Source organism: Callithrix jacchus, chromosome 9, assembly GCF_049354715.1.
Source record: "Callithrix jacchus isolate 240 chromosome 9, calJac240_pri, whole genome shotgun sequence".
In the NCBI taxonomy this organism is placed as follows: Eukaryota; Metazoa; Chordata; class Mammalia; order Primates; family Cebidae; genus Callithrix; species Callithrix jacchus.
This window is the reverse complement of record NC_133510.1, coordinates 48,634,358-48,650,052: the sequence shown is the minus strand read 5'-3', so window position 1 is coordinate 48,650,052 and position 15,695 is coordinate 48,634,358. Positions and strand designations below refer to the sequence as shown.

The 15,695-nt window shown below is 33.5% G+C and overlaps 1 protein-coding gene across 1 annotated transcript in view; it reads left to right on the top strand.

The window, feature by feature from the left end:
- Window positions 1-15,695, top strand: part of ETNK1 (ethanolamine kinase 1) — a 67,482-nt gene that overhangs the window by 29,085 nt on the left and 22,702 nt on the right. The window contains exons 3-4 of the mRNA XM_035256070.3: window positions 5,860-6,000; window positions 7,838-7,980. Of these exons, the coding sequence (XP_035111961.1) occupies window positions 5,860-6,000; window positions 7,838-7,980 (284 nt within the window). The remainder of the gene's footprint in view (window positions 1-5,859; window positions 6,001-7,837; window positions 7,981-15,695) is intronic.

The following is a 15,695-nucleotide window of genomic DNA, read 5'->3' as shown; positions in this document are numbered from 1 at the left end:
TAATTTTGATGTAGTACAGTTTATTTTTACTTTGTTGCTTGTGCTTTTGGTGCCATATCCAAGAAATCATTGCCAAGTATCCAGTGCCATGAAGTTTTCCCCCTATGTTTTCTCATGAAAGTTTTAATAGTTTTCGTTCATAAATTTAGATCTTTGGTCTGTCTCAAGTTAATTTTCATATATAGTATAAATAAACGGTCCAGCTTTATTCTTTTGCATGTGGATATCTAGTTTTCCCAGTACTTTTTGTTGTCCTTTCCTCATTGTTCTGTTCCCATTGTTGTCCTTTCCTCATTTAAGGTTCTTGGCACCCTTGTTCAATACTGTTTGACTGTATAATTGTGGGTTTGTTTCTGGGTTCTCTGCTCTATTCCATTTATCTGTATGTTTTTCTTTGTGACAGCACCACACTGTTTTGATTACAGTAGCTTTGTGTAATAAGTTTGGAAATCAGGAAGTGTAAGACTTCTAACTTTACTCTTCTTTTTCAATGTTATTTTAGCTACTTGGGTTCCTTGAGAATCCATGAATTTTAGGATAGGTTTTTCTTTTCTTGCAAAAATTGCCTTTGGGATTTTGGTAGGGACTGTACAGAATCTGTAGATCACTTTTGGTGGTATTGACATATTAACAACATTGTTTTCCAATCCATGAACATGGGATGTCTTTCTGTTTATGTATTTGATTTTTTTCAGCAATGTTTTATTATTTTCAGTTTATAGATCTTTCACATCCTTGATTGTGGTTATTCCTGAGTATTTAATTCTTTTTGATGCTATCGTAAATGGAATTGTTTTCTTAATTTCTTTTCTGGATTATTCATTGTTAGTATAGAAATGCAGCTGATTTTCATGTGTTGATTTTCTGTTCTGCAACTTTGCTGAATTTGATTTTTAGTAAAAACTTAATTTTCTTAAAATAAAATCATTCTTTACAAATTTCATGCTTTGTTCAATCCTTATTTATCAAAAATTTTAGTTGAGTATGGAACTTGTGATTAGGCCATATTCAATTTTTTAAATCTCTTCACAAAGCCTAGTTTTTAAGTATATAGGTGGGGTGCCATGGTTACAATTGAAGTATACTTGTTTCCTGAGAAGATTTGTATTGTAAATAAACTGCCTTCCATTCTGCTATTATCTGAATATTTGTGTCCCCTCAGAAACCTTTTGTTGAGACCTGATTCCAATGAAATAGTACCAAGAGGTGTGGCCCTTTGGCAGTATTAGTCATGGGGGTGGAGCTCTCATTAATGGCATTAATGTCCTTATAAAAAAGGCCTAAAGAAATTTGCTTACCCCTTCTACCTTGTGAAAATGCAGTAAGAAGGTGTCATCTGTGAGGAACAGCCCTCCCTGAATGCTAAATCTTCTAATGCCTTGATCTTGACTTCCCAGTTCCAGAACTGTGAGAAAGAAATTTATGTCATTTATAAGCTACCTTGTTTATGGCATTTTTGTTATAGCAGCCTGAAAGGACTAAGACACTTTACTTGTTAATTTTGTTATTTAAAATATAAAAAGACCTGTAATTCTGAGACCTGTAGATACTGGCTTGAATTCTGGAGTGTGAGAAGAAGATGTGACTTTATTATCAAAGAACAGGCAGTATTATAAGAAAACATTACTTTTGTTACAATTATTAATACATGAGATTTTTAAAATTCCAAAAGAAATTTTAATCCACCTGACAATAAACCTAATAGTGAAAGACTTCCTTGGTCTTCTGGTGAATTTCTAAATGTACTCAAGTCTGTTGTTAAGATAACTGACTCTAATTTAGAAAATACCTGTTAAGTACCTCCTCTAAGTTCTGAGTACTAGAATAGATAACAGAATAAGACATGGTCTTTGCCCCTTGAAGGATGACTTAGTGGTTGTATTTATCAATAGTATTAATAAAGCAACCTTTTTATTATTGCTATTCTATTTTAAATTATATAAGAAAATGCTGCCTACCATTTAAAATAATAACAATATATCATCTTATGTGGCAGATGTTTTAAAATTTTACATTAAAGTAATTCTCATCATTTAATCTATAATTTCAGAAATTTGTTCAAGGAGTAATTTGGTACATTTTTAAAAAAAATTATTATCATTGGAAAAATTTTACCTCTGTCACTCCATGGTTTGTATGCATCTGATCTTTCTGTTGTAACTTGTAGGTTTTTGTTCTTGAGATGGAGTTTTGCTCTTGTTGCCCAGACTGAAGTGCAGTGGTGGGTTCTCAGCTGACTGCAACCTCCACCTCCTGGGTTCAAGTGATTCTCCTGCGTCAGCCTCTCGAGTAGCTGGGATTACAGGTGCCTGCCACCACTCCAGCTAATTCTTTGTATTTTTAGTAGATATGAGGTTTCACCATGTTTGCCAGGCTAGTCTTGAACTGCTGACCTCAGGTGATCCACCCGCCTTGGCCTCCCAAAGTGCCAGGATTACAGGCATGAGCCACTGCACACGGCCAACTTGTAGGAATTTAGTGAGAAATGGGTAGTCTATAAGATACTTGTATATGAATCTGAATGTGAAGTTCATATTGTCATTATTGAACTTTAAAGTTTAAAGAGATCAAATATTTTGTAGATGTTAATTTTTTTCCTGGTTTTTGGGGACATATGACATTAGATCTGAAAGATAACTTCATATAATAGGCCAAATACTTTGCTTTCCTTGTAAGGAACCCAATAACCAGATAAATTATTTAAGTTCACAATGCAAATACAGTGGCAAAGTCACAATGAAAACCCAACTAATTTTGTGCAACGTCATAGGAGTGGTCTATAGTGGTACAACTTTCCTTTTGCATCAGATTATCAGTTCAAATCCTAGCTTAGCATGTTAGCTACCTTCTTGCTAGAAAAGGCAAGACATTCAAAATTAGTTAATACTTTCTCTTCTAGGAGCTATTGATGTTCAACAAATTTCATTAACCTGTAAATGCCCCTTGGAGTTGTGGTCATACTGTTTTATTCATTTTTGAAGTATGTGCTGTAGAATTTTCATTTCAGTTACTATCAGCTGAAACTGGACAGCTTCTAAGATTATATATATATTTTAATACACAGAAAATTAAAGTAATTTAAAACTGTTTTAATTTCATCTTGAAATATATATTTGCTCTGGAATGATCATATTGCAGCATGATTCTCATGCATTTCAAAATACTTTATTTAAAAAACAACTTGAGGCAGCAAAAGTATTATAGTTGTCTGACTTTATCCATGTGATGTGCAGGGCCTCCTTGTCTCCTGATCTCAGCAAGCTAACAGGGATCATTTCAGATCATAAGAGCAGAAATGACTTAGTTCTAAAGAGACTGTTTGGAAAGTATTTCCAAATAGCTGCAGCATTGGATGACTGTACTTCCCTGAGTTTTGCCTGTTCATTGAAACCAGAACTATTGTGCCAAGCCCTTTGGTGACATGGTCCTTCTGCTGTCCCAGACATTTGCTTCTCTTTACACCTGTTCAGATTCCTGCATAGAGCACTCGAGGAAGTCATGGATTTCTGACAGGTTCCAGCACGTGTGTCCCCTTTGGAAAGGGGAAAATTATATTTTGTAAGAGACCCCAAATCAGAGTCTCTTACAAACCCTGGGGTGAAACTATTAGAAATGGTATTATTATTCATTTATTGTAAAAAATCGCAGCAAATAAAATTTGTTAGAGTTAAATACATGTGATCCCTCTCCTAAATCATCTGTTTCGTTTGTTCAGTAAATATTTCTAAGATATAATATTCTGTTGACATAGATCACCCCTTGTGTTTCATGTAACACAGATTTTATCTTTCTTTAGGCCTTTTGTTTCCCCCTCTTCTCTGAGGTTTTAAAACCATTTTTAACTGGCTTAAAGTGTGTATGTCTGTTTTTTGTGCATGCGTGTACATGCGTGCATTTGCACCTTCCTTTGTTTTGATTTTATCACCCCTGTCCTTTTCATCAAGTTGCCTGGTGCTTAAGTATCAGGGCTTAGCTTTCTGTGTATATTATGAGACTGACATAAAAATAGATTTGTTTTCTGTATTCTTGTGGGCATGAGTATGTGGTCTTAGGGAGGGTCAGTCAAAATGATTTAGTTTATAGAAACAAATGTTTATTTACTCATTTGTTTGAAAGGTATGAACCAAAGTACACATATACAAAGATTATGGGTTTTAATATTTTAATAATGCATTAGTCAGATTAAGGATGAGGCGAACACTGTTGATTGAGAATAATTTGGCAATTTACACTGACATAAAGGAGAAGGAATTTATTGGTACATATAATTAAGACTACTGAGTTCAAACATGGGGTAAATCAAGGGACTGTAGCAATGTCATTAGGAATATCACTTTATTCATTTATTCTTTTAGCTTTTATTTTTTCCTGACAAACTTTCCTTAGGACTATTTATAATAATAGTAGGTTTCTCTAACTGGTTTAACCACTAGAGTAGGAAATTTTTATGATTTTTCTAATAGCTTCAAATAAAGTTTATAGCTTCAATAAAAGTAGGATCAAGTCTCTGGCTTAGCTTGGGTAAATGTGCTAAACCAGTCACTGTGGCCTGAATGATAGAATGCTCTGAGCAAGTCTGGACCACATGTTCACTCACTACTGAAGTGATTGATGCACATGGATGCAGTTAGGATTGAGATCAGCTCTGCAGTAATGACATGAACTAAAAGTGAGAGGGATACAAGTTTCTCCAAAGGAAAATCAGGACTCTTTAGTTACTAGGAGTAAGATAAAAACAAGAATATTCATGACAGTATAGACATGTAATAATAAAAATGTGCTATTTAAGGATTGCTATAATGCTAGATTCTCTGTGTGCTTTACTTAAGTGGTTTTCAAATGTTTTTGCATATTAAAATCACTTGGGAATGTTTTAAATATTTCAGTGTCCTGGCTGCACACCAGGCCAGTTAAATCAGGATTTCGTTAGTAACTAAGCCTGTGTAATTTGTTTTGAAGTTCCTTAGGAAAATCATGCTAACAGAAACTAGGTAGACAGAGTTGGTAGAGCCAAGATTCAAAAAGAGGGATTTCAGGGGACAGAGAAGTTCACATGGGGGAAGCAGGATCCAATGAAGAGAACAGAGGGGCCTCACAGAAAGACAGGAGAAGGACCTCCAGCCTAGGAGGTACCTTTCAAAAGAAGCCTGGGACTCTGATCTAGTTTTAGAGAATACACTCAAAATCTTAAGAATAAAAGTTCTTGCCAGCTTCAGTGGATGTTCAGTGGTTCAGGAATCTGACTCACCAGCGGATCCCCATCAGTCAGTCAGAAGTGAATTCAGAAGTGCAAACATAGTGTCCTGGGTCCAATGATGAATCTGATTCTGAATCACAACATCATAATGGTTAAGGGGAAAATTATTCAGTGATACTTGTTAAAGCATGATAAGGCTGACTTTCTTCAGAATACAGGATAGGGACCACAGCAGTAAGATTTTGGTACTGGGGAAGAGAGAATGGGCTCAACTCCAAATACAGCATGGGCAAGTGGGAATTTATCCCCAAGGAGCAGGGTAAGGGTCGGCAGATGGAAAATTACTAAGAGTAACATCAGAGTATGGGGTTTCTGGGTAAAACAACCTAATGTTTTTTGCTGAAGATGGCCAGAGTAATCAGAGTAATTAATCTGGGGAATGGTGGAGGATAAGGAACCTGATCAGATGTCAAGGGTGGGGGTACTCTTGCTAAACAGACTTAGTAGGGTTCTTGATAAAATGGTTTTTTTATAAGGGAAAGCACAGGTGGGTCCTACAAGAAGATTCAGGAGACTGACTAAAGTTTGAGCAGAATCTTTGTCAATAGACATGACATTTATGATGCTTAACTTTTTCTTTTTATGTGTTTTGTTCTAAACAGGCTAATAGCTCGTCAGCTTGCTAAAATCCATGCTATCCATGCACACAATGGCTGGATCCCTAAATCTAATCTATGGCTAAAGATGGGAAAGTATTTCTCTCTCATTCCCACAGGATTTACAGATGAAGACATTAATAAAAGGTAAAATTATGTTTACATTTGAAATTATGTTTTATGTTGCTTTCCGTATGATAGGGTTTCAAAGGTAATTATAAAATTTCATTGTAGAAAATCTGGTTTTCTTTCTTTACATTGAAGTAAAATTAGCATTGATTCTTTGGCTGTAGATAGCACTACAGAAATAACTGCCTCTCTGTCCCCCTTAGTGTCCCCTCCCAAAAAATGCACCCTACAACAGCAAGGGTCAGTGGTGAAACTAGGGGAACACTATTTAAAAATAAAGAGGTAGGTGGTAATGGTGAAGCAAGATTTTTCTTGACTTTTTAAGGTATTGCAGAGTTGAGAGGCAAGTCTAACATTATATAAAGAGCACAAGACCCTGGAGCCAAACTGGGATTAAATCTCAGTTCTGCTAGTTAACATTTCTTTTGTGTAATTCACTCAACTAGGGAACTTACCTATTTTCTTATTTATAAAATGGAAATAATAGTAGTATATTAACTGTATAGGGTTTTTGTGAGGATTGAGTTAGTATATGTAAAGTTCTTTGAAAGGGTGTTTGGTCCTCACTTAAGTGTTGAGGTAGCTGCTGTTTTAATAATTGTTATTGTTATTCAGAGAAGGTTATTTGAGTTACATTTCCTAGTCTCTCCAACGTATAGTTTAAATCCTTGAGATTAATGATGCTTTGGAAAAGCTGGAAGGTACTATGGTAAAAAAAACAGGAAGAAAACACTTGCTCCAATAGAAAATAATACAGCTAGAACAAAAGACAATTTAAATATTAAATACATTTTGTATTTCTTTTATTTCATTTCGTTTTTTCATGGTTATAAGGTTTATAATCCTTTGAATCCCACAATTTTCATTCAACACTACCTTTAAAAAAAAAAAAAAAGCAAACACATTTTTAACCAGTCATACAGTTTTGAGAAAAGCATACAAGGATTAATTTTGAATGCAGTAGTGGGGAAAATATAGGTAGAAACAGGCAAATTAAGTAATGTAAAAGGAATCTGTATTACACTGTTAATGGAGAAGCAAGGAGTTATTTGAGAGACTTTGGAAAAAGAATCAAGAGATTGTGACTTACAGTGTTAAGGGAAGGAGGGAAGGAGTATAGGAGTTTTATAAGCCTGATTGGTGCTACTGGGAAATTAGTGGTAGCAGCTCATTTGTGTTTCTTTTGATTTTTTAATCAAATGAATACAAATATAGATAATAATCAGTATAGATGAGGATAGGACAAAAAGCCGTGATTTCTAGTCCGGCTCACCATGCTGCCTCCCACCCTTCACAGTCTCACTACCCTGAGGCAATTTCTGTAATAGTTCTGTTTTGACTTAACTATATTATATAAGGATAACTGTATTTCTTATCAACTGTAGACAGTAGTTTATTGACTTTTCTGAGAATTTAGATTTATATTGCATTCACTCTTTCAACCTTGAAATACATATTTTTAATTTTTAAAAGTCTGTGTGACTTTAAATAATATACTTAAATCTGTTGATTAAATGCTTTGTGTTTTAATTTTGTCTTCTATAAAATGGAGATAAATGCAAATTACTTAGAATAGTACTTAGTACTTTCTCCCCAATTTTTTAGTGATTTTTTTTTTTTTAACTTTTGTCCTACATTTTAATTGCGGCTCAGTTTCTTTTATTCATGTCTAAGCTTATTATAAAGGTTTTCTTTATTCTAACTTTTGAAATAGAATAATTGGTCTGTTTGAATTCAGCAGGATGTGCAATTAAATTGAAGAGATTTATTAAAAATAGATTATAATTCTTATTCAAACTTGAAAATAAACCTCATTAAGATATACAAGATAAAACTCTTCTTTTAAAACTAAAAGGTTCCTAAGTGATATCCCAAGCTCTCAGATTCTTCAGGAAGAGATGACTTGGATGAAGGAGATTCTTTCCAACCTGGGCTCACCGGTTGTGCTTTGCCATAATGACCTATTGTGTAAGAATATAATCTACAATGAGAAACAAGGTAGGTATTTGACCTTAGCAGTAAGTAAAGTTGATTTCTTTTATGTTCTTAATGGTCATTTGATTTTTGTATCAATAAAACAAATTCAAATGCAAGGAGTAAGATCATGCATGAAACCTTTAAAGATTTTCTTTTAGGTTATCAAGTGATAAGTGAGAATATAGATTCTTTATATATTTGTATAAAATATATTTTTTAGAATTGGTTTGTTAGAAACAGTTTGTGGTTTCTGTGGGAGTTTAAAATATAAAATGATGAAATGATTTTGTTTATAAATTTAACTGCAAAACTTATATGGTTATTAATGAGTTGAATGTGTACCCACTTGTAACGGGGGATGTGGAAAATCAACAAGTTGACATTGATTAAACTGCTTTATAAATACACAGTGTTGGGAAGGAAAACAGTATTAAAAACAAATGTGTCTCCAGGTTTCTCATTATCTATTTATTATGTTCATTTGTTAGATATTTTGATGCTAAGGCGAGAGCTTCAGATGGAGGAGATACTATTTGTAGTTGCTCAGGTTTATATCTACTAAAGTAAATCGAAACCTTAGTAAATAATTGCAACGTTTTTTGAGGTAGACTGATACTTTTTGGTGGAATGTTTTTGTGAGCGTTCATATTTGTACACTGTATTCAATTTCTTTCTGTTTCCATATTTAAGAAACGTTTGGTTGTATTATATTATTGGGTAAAGTGGTTTGAGGTTTGGTTGCTAAATGATAGATGTCCTTCAATGCTAAATTGAAATTTAAAAATACAATTTTGGTTGAAGGATTCTTATTAACTTAAAAAATGTTTTTGAAACTGTGTTTTCATTTTATAGGAAACGGTTCCCCACCCCCACCTTTTTGTTTTGTTTTTGAAATGGAGTTTTGCTCGTCAGGCAGTTTGGAGTGCACTGGTGCGATCTTGTCTCACTGCAACCTCCACCTCCCAGATACAAGTGATTCTCCCGCCTCAGCCTCCTGAGTAGCTGGGATTACAGGCACATAGCACCATGCACTGCTAATTTTTGTATTTTTTTTTAAATAGAGATGAGATGGGGTTTTTGCCATGTTGGCCAGGCTGATCTCGAACTCCTGATCTCAGGTGATCCACCCACCTCAGCCTCCCAAAGTGCTGGGATTACAGGCATGAGCCACCACACCCAGCCTCCCCCCACCCCCTTTTTTTTTTTTTAAAGTGACTGGATCTCATTATGTCACCAGGCCTGGAATGCAATGGTGTAATGATGGCTCACTGCAGCCTTCAACTCCTGGGCTCAAGCAGTCCTCCTGTTCCAGCCTCCTAAGTTCCAGCTGGGACTACAGGTGCATGCCACCATGTTTGGCTAATTTCAAGTTTCTTGTATGTGTGGAGATGAGATCTTGCTATGTTGCCCAGGCTGGTCTTGAATTTGTGGCCTCAAGTGATCCTCCTGCCTTGGCCTCCTGAAGTGCTGGGATTACTGGTGTGAGCCACTGTGCCTGGCCTGGAAACCAGTTTTTGAAGACAGTTATTATAATTGGAAGACCAGATTTTGAATCAAAATTGTGCTGTTGTAAATATACTAAAGCCTAAGAATTCACATTAACGTGGTCATAATTATATTAAATTATTGTTTATGACCCTTCTTACAGTGTAAGGCGGGACTATTAAAATACAAAGGTTGATAGATATAGCTGACTTTCATTTTAAGAAAACCCAAGGTACACTGTCAAGAGTAGTAGGCTTAAGCACATATTTGCAAAAGTTCATTTGAGAATTTGTTATGCTTGATATTTCAATGTCAATTAGAGATTCTATTTTTCAAAAACATACTGAGCTACCATTTTTGTTTTGAATCATCTTGAGATGCTTGTGTGGAATCATTTTAAAAATTTCAGGCATACCCTAAAACATTAAGTACTTGACAGTGTCCTTTAATGTCTTATTGTCTGTTTATCATATATAATTATCATAGTACATTTGCACTACATTATTTACTGGTAACCAAATCTCAATGCCATTTGTGAGACTAGAGCATTAGTTATGCATAAAAGCAGTGTATGAGCTTGTAAATTCAGTGCCGGACCTAATAACACATTTTATATAATGGAATTTCAAGTGAGGGACTTCATCTTACATTTGAAGTGGACACTCAGCTTTATTTTTAACTGCAAGTTGATCAAAGAGAATCTGTTATTTCCTTTGGAATATAATTTTAAACTTTCATATTTTTATTTTTTAAGTTTCTTTTGCATATTCATTTCACAGAACAAACTTGTTTATAAAACCAAAAAATAAGGGACCAAAAAAATCAGATTACTTTGTCTTGGGTATTAAACAATACAGTTTCACTTTTTAAATTAAATGGTCACTATCCTCTAAACTGTTGATCACCTGTGCAAAGTTCCCATGTTTTCACAAAAAATCTTTGTTCAGTTTGGCTTTAAGAATGCAAGGTTGTCATTTGGTTTTGTGCCAAGTTACTTGAATCATGCTTTTGTGTCTAATTTTCTTTTCCTACACAGAAAAATTTTACAGCTCCACAGATGAACTATTTTGATACATTTTTAAGAATTTTCCCTTTTTATTGAAGTCTATTTTGTATCATTTGTTTTTTCTTTGTCTTTGTGGTTATGTGTCTTAGTTACAGAAATGTTCTTTTTTTTTTTCCCCTCTCCTTACCAGTGTTTATAATGTTCATTAGGAAGTAGTTTTGAGCCATGGTTTCTGTTTAAAAAAGTAATTTCTATGTGATTAGTTGAAACATAAGCATTAAGAAATATGGTTAGAATGTTCAAATAAAAATCTAAAACTAAAGTATGGCAAGAAGCTTAGTCTAGTCTTTAGTGTTATCTTTCAAATTAGGAGCTATTGATTTTGAGGTAATTTAACTGTATGACATATTTGAGTGTTTACTGTACGTAGAATATCCCATGCCTCATACTTAAAAAGTATAAATTGTATAATTTAAGAAACTTAATAGGCAAAAATAGTCAATATTTAGTAAATTTAATATGTAAACAGTTACTTGTTTGGGATTGTAGCATAGCATTAACACTTATGGCAGCAATCTTGAAAAGGTTAATTAAAACTAGAGATACAGACTGCAGTTATTTACCTTCTTAAACTGGTTGCTTTATTATAGCATATAAATGCCATGTTGAGTCTTTTGAGATTAAGGTAATTTCCATATAGAATAAATGATTAAGCTGCATATTCACAAACATGTTTAATTTGTTATTACTTCTTAAATAATCATATGACTTGAGCTCTGGGTTTCATTATTATGTACCCAACTTTGAGTTACTAATAGATAAAACATAATACAATGAATGCCAAGGGACTGGCCTTGGAATCATCACGCTCAATATTTGTCTGCAATATGTTTCAGACTCTTCTCAGAAGTACAAATTTTAGGCAGACCCCTTAAATTTATACTGGATCATCTTGATGTCTCTGCATATATGTTTAAACCACAGTAACTTAGATTTGTTCTAGAAAATATAACTCTTAAAAGCAGATGTATTTAAAGCTTAGTTACTACCGAGAGAAGTCAGAAAGCATAGATTTTGGAACCAAGCACATTTGAGTTTAGATCCTTACCTAATTACTTACAGAAATAAGTAGTATTAGACATGTCATTTTATCTCTTTGTGTCTTTATGTAAAGACACAGACTGTTCTTGGCAATTTACTTCAGAGTCACCTATAGTACTTGGGAAAAAAATTTGGATTTCTGGGCCCCACCCATGAAATTGAACAAGAATTTTTATAGATAGGCTTAGAAATTTTGTGTTTAACAGGTTCTGAGGCAGTGTTTGTACTATTGATAGTCTAGAACTTCAGTTTGCTTTATCATGCATATAAAATATATAGCACTGGACCAAGGACTTACCAGCTCTTAATTGTAGCTATTATACTAACATAGGCGTTGGCAAACGTTTCCTGTAAGGGGCTAGGTAGTACAACTTTTAGGCATTGTGGGCCAGATAGTCTTCATTGCAACTGTTCAGCTGTGTGTTGAGGCATGAACACAGCTATAGACCATACATACATAAATGAGTGTGGCTGTGTTCCAATAAAACTTCATTTCCAAAAACAGGTGGTGGATTGGATTTGGGCTCAGGGTACATAGTTCGCCAACCCTGTATTATGTTTATAGCATTTGTTTTACAAAATGTACCTGATTCTGAAAAAAAGAAAAATGGTTACTATAGACTAGTATCTACTTGTTATAGGCCTTAATTAACAGATAGATATGACATGACAATTCAGTTTATCTTTAAGTGCAACTTTTAGTTTCTATCTTAAGTATAATTTGAGAGATTAATTTAGAATTAAAAATGTGTGTATATATATATATATATATATAGGTATTTGTATACATAACATATTTTTATACACAAGGCACACACACTATGAACAGCCTGCAGTTTGTAGGCATTTTTACATGCGAATGTTATAGGAACTGATAGGCATCACAGGAAGAACTTTTGCCTCCACCTGCTCTCATGATGTCAGTTGACAGGACTCAGGACATGGGAAGTCCTCAGGACATCATCAACATCCTTTCTGAAGTTGATGGTAACTGTCAAGATTTTTGAAAAGTTAGTGCCAGGAATTAGGTGATTGGTAAGCAGCCGCCCATTCCTTGCCTTCAATGAAATGACATCCTAAAAAGGTAAGAAAAGAATACTTAATGATATGGTGATAGAATTTGATGTATAATAAGGAAACCAAAGGCAGTGGTTCTTGCTCCAGAACTTTAGGACTTACCAGTCATCTTTTAAATCAGTCATTAATTTAATAGACTTTGGATTAAGCAGAACAAATTATAATATTATCTATTGACTAACTTCATAGCTAATATTTTAATTTCAACTGATCATTTAACTACTGACGTCAAGAAATTGCTAAAGCTATTGAGATTTCTATCTCATGTCTTGATGTTCTCTCAGACTGTTTATTGGTCTCATGACTTTTGGTGACTGTTTCATTTCTCCTCCTCTCCCCCATTTCTTCATAAAAGCTCATGCAAATACCTAATATGTAACTTTAAATTTCAATAATGGCAATCACTATTTATTTTCTCTGTCAGCAAAATACAAGAAGCTGATTTACAGCTGTTTAAGGAAATACAAATGAGTAGAAGAAAAGGAAAGCTTTTTCTAGGAATTAAAGAGTAAACCAGGTTTTGTTTTATTTTGTTTTGTTTTAACGGTTCTACACAATATAAATAGAAAATGGGTGAGTCCCTATAGTCACTTGATTGGCTCTAAATCTGATCTATTCTATACTACTCCTGAGAAGGCTTTGTAGTTGTCATTTTATTAATATCTTAATGACTGAGAAGAGTTTTTCATTGGTATTTGAACATTTAAATAAATATGAATTGATTTTTGTGTTTGGTAAACTGTTTTCTAGAGTGTTTTTTTGAATATAGTATAATCTTTAACTCTGTTTTAATTTGTATTCTTAACCACTAGTTAGAAGAAAATAAAATATCTGTAAGTCAGGAAATAAAAAACTTAAATGAACCATAAAAATCTAACTTATTAAGAAAAAAATGACCTAAAATAGGTACTAGTTTTTTTTAAAATTTTTATATTCTAGCCCACTGTTTTCAGTCCTGTACTTGAATAAAAATGTCAGAAACACCACACTTTTTTCTTTAGTTTTGCATGCTTATTTTGTTTTCCCTCATCCCCCCAGCAAATGTGTTAATTGTGTGTCAGCATTTTCTGCAAAACTTCCATTTTTTCCACTAGCATTTAAATGTTTTCTGTGTCCTAGGGATTGATCTATGTATTGCATGATGAAGGAGGAAAGGGACCCTACTGCCCCTCCAGGAGGCTGTGTATCATGTAGTGGAGGAGTCAGATACTTACATTTAGAATGATGAGGGCTATGGTAAAGATCTGCAGAGTACTGCAGGACACCAGCATGAGGAGTGAAGGGAAACTGTTTCAGACTGGAATGCTTCCTGTCTTTTTCTGAATAACATAGAAAACATTTTCTAACATTAGTAGGATTATAGTTACTTTTCTTACTGTTCTCTTTCCACCTGTCTAACACTGCAGAGTAAGTAAGGTGAGTTGGAAGGATTTTCAGATTATGATATTGACTATTTTGCTTTTTTTACAATTCATTTCTCCTAACAACAAAATAAAGGAATTCAGACAAACATAATCATATGATAATTATATAGTCTTAGGTAATATATTATTATTTTTTGGTTTTAAGTGCTTTAAAAAATTGGCAGACTGTTTTCAGTATACTAAGATTTGAACAGTTTAATCAGTAGTGTGGGTATTGGAACACTATGATAAAGATATACAAGAAATAAAGTAATAAAAAACAAAATGTAGCTTTAGAAATTCAAATTAATGTTTTTATTCATCAGTCGTATACTTTACCTATTACGTGCCTGTCATTGTGATAATTAATAGCACTCCTAGTCCTTAAAGTAGTAGTTCTTTACTTTCTAAAGGTCAAGGGTCCCTCGAGAATCTGAAAAATTGAGAATCTCCTCCTAAGAAAATGTACATACACATAAAGTTTTAGGGAATATTCTCATTGTCTTTTCATCTTTGAAAGCTCAATTAAAAATTCACGTCTTAAAGAACTGACAAGATGGTCATGCTATATGAGCTAATGATTATTAAATTAAGACTGATGTGGGTGTTCTTTTAAATAAAGTGAAATTTTAGAAATCAGAAGTTAAATTTATAGAAGGAAAAGGTGTATTTTCTGTTGTTAGGAAAGCATTTTCCAGTAATTTGATTTTTCTGGCACCCTAACTAAGGGAAGTTGGCTTTTTAAATTTTACTTTGTTGCAGAAGATTAAATTTAAGGTTGAGTTCCACTTTGTTTGCAATAGTTTGAAAAAGAATAGTTAATGCAGATTTTTTTTTAAACTTTTTTTCCTTTTAAGCTTTGTGTCTTGTACAATGTGAGTTTGCCAAATTTTCTTCATCTGCTACAGATTAGGTATGCCATTGTTGCTGCCATGTGGCGGCGCACCCCGTGCTTCTTAAACGCACTGACTGGAGGTTTATCGCATCACTTGTTCACATGCACGGAGCCTGGTAACAGCCTCATCTGTATCTTGTTAGCTTCATTTTCTTACTTTTAAAATTTCATTATTTATAAACTCAACATAGCATTTAAAAATAAAGGCTAGTTTTAATGAATTAATGTAACTACAAAAAGTCATTGCTAAAATTTTCATAGTGAAACAGATTTTAACTTTTGTTAAAATGTGCTATGCTTTAATTAAATTGTATTTATAAGCAGGCATGTTTTACCTGCCATTTAACTGTATTTGCCAAATTCTAAATAGAATTTTGAAAATTAAAATTGAAGCTTTTATTTATGTGGCAAAAGTAAGCTTCAGGACTGGGCTGTGTATTTTTATTGGCGTGTAACAGTTAATATGAGCTCTACAAGAATTTGGGTTTAAAGAGCTAAAGCTATCAACAGCTGCAAATTTTAAAAATATATATGTATATTAAAACTGTTAGGTTAGCTCAGTTGTACAGCTTAGTAAGTCTTGTATCCTGAGTTTCTGAAGGCTGGTGGATAGATAGGTATCTCCAAAATTATTGTGTGTTAGTCTTTTTACTGATAGTTTTGTATGAAGAATTTATCTTACTCTCTTTTAAAATAACATTTTTCCTCTAATTTATTTCTATTATTTATTGTAAATAAATTTGAAAATAACAGAAAAGAAAAAAGTCAC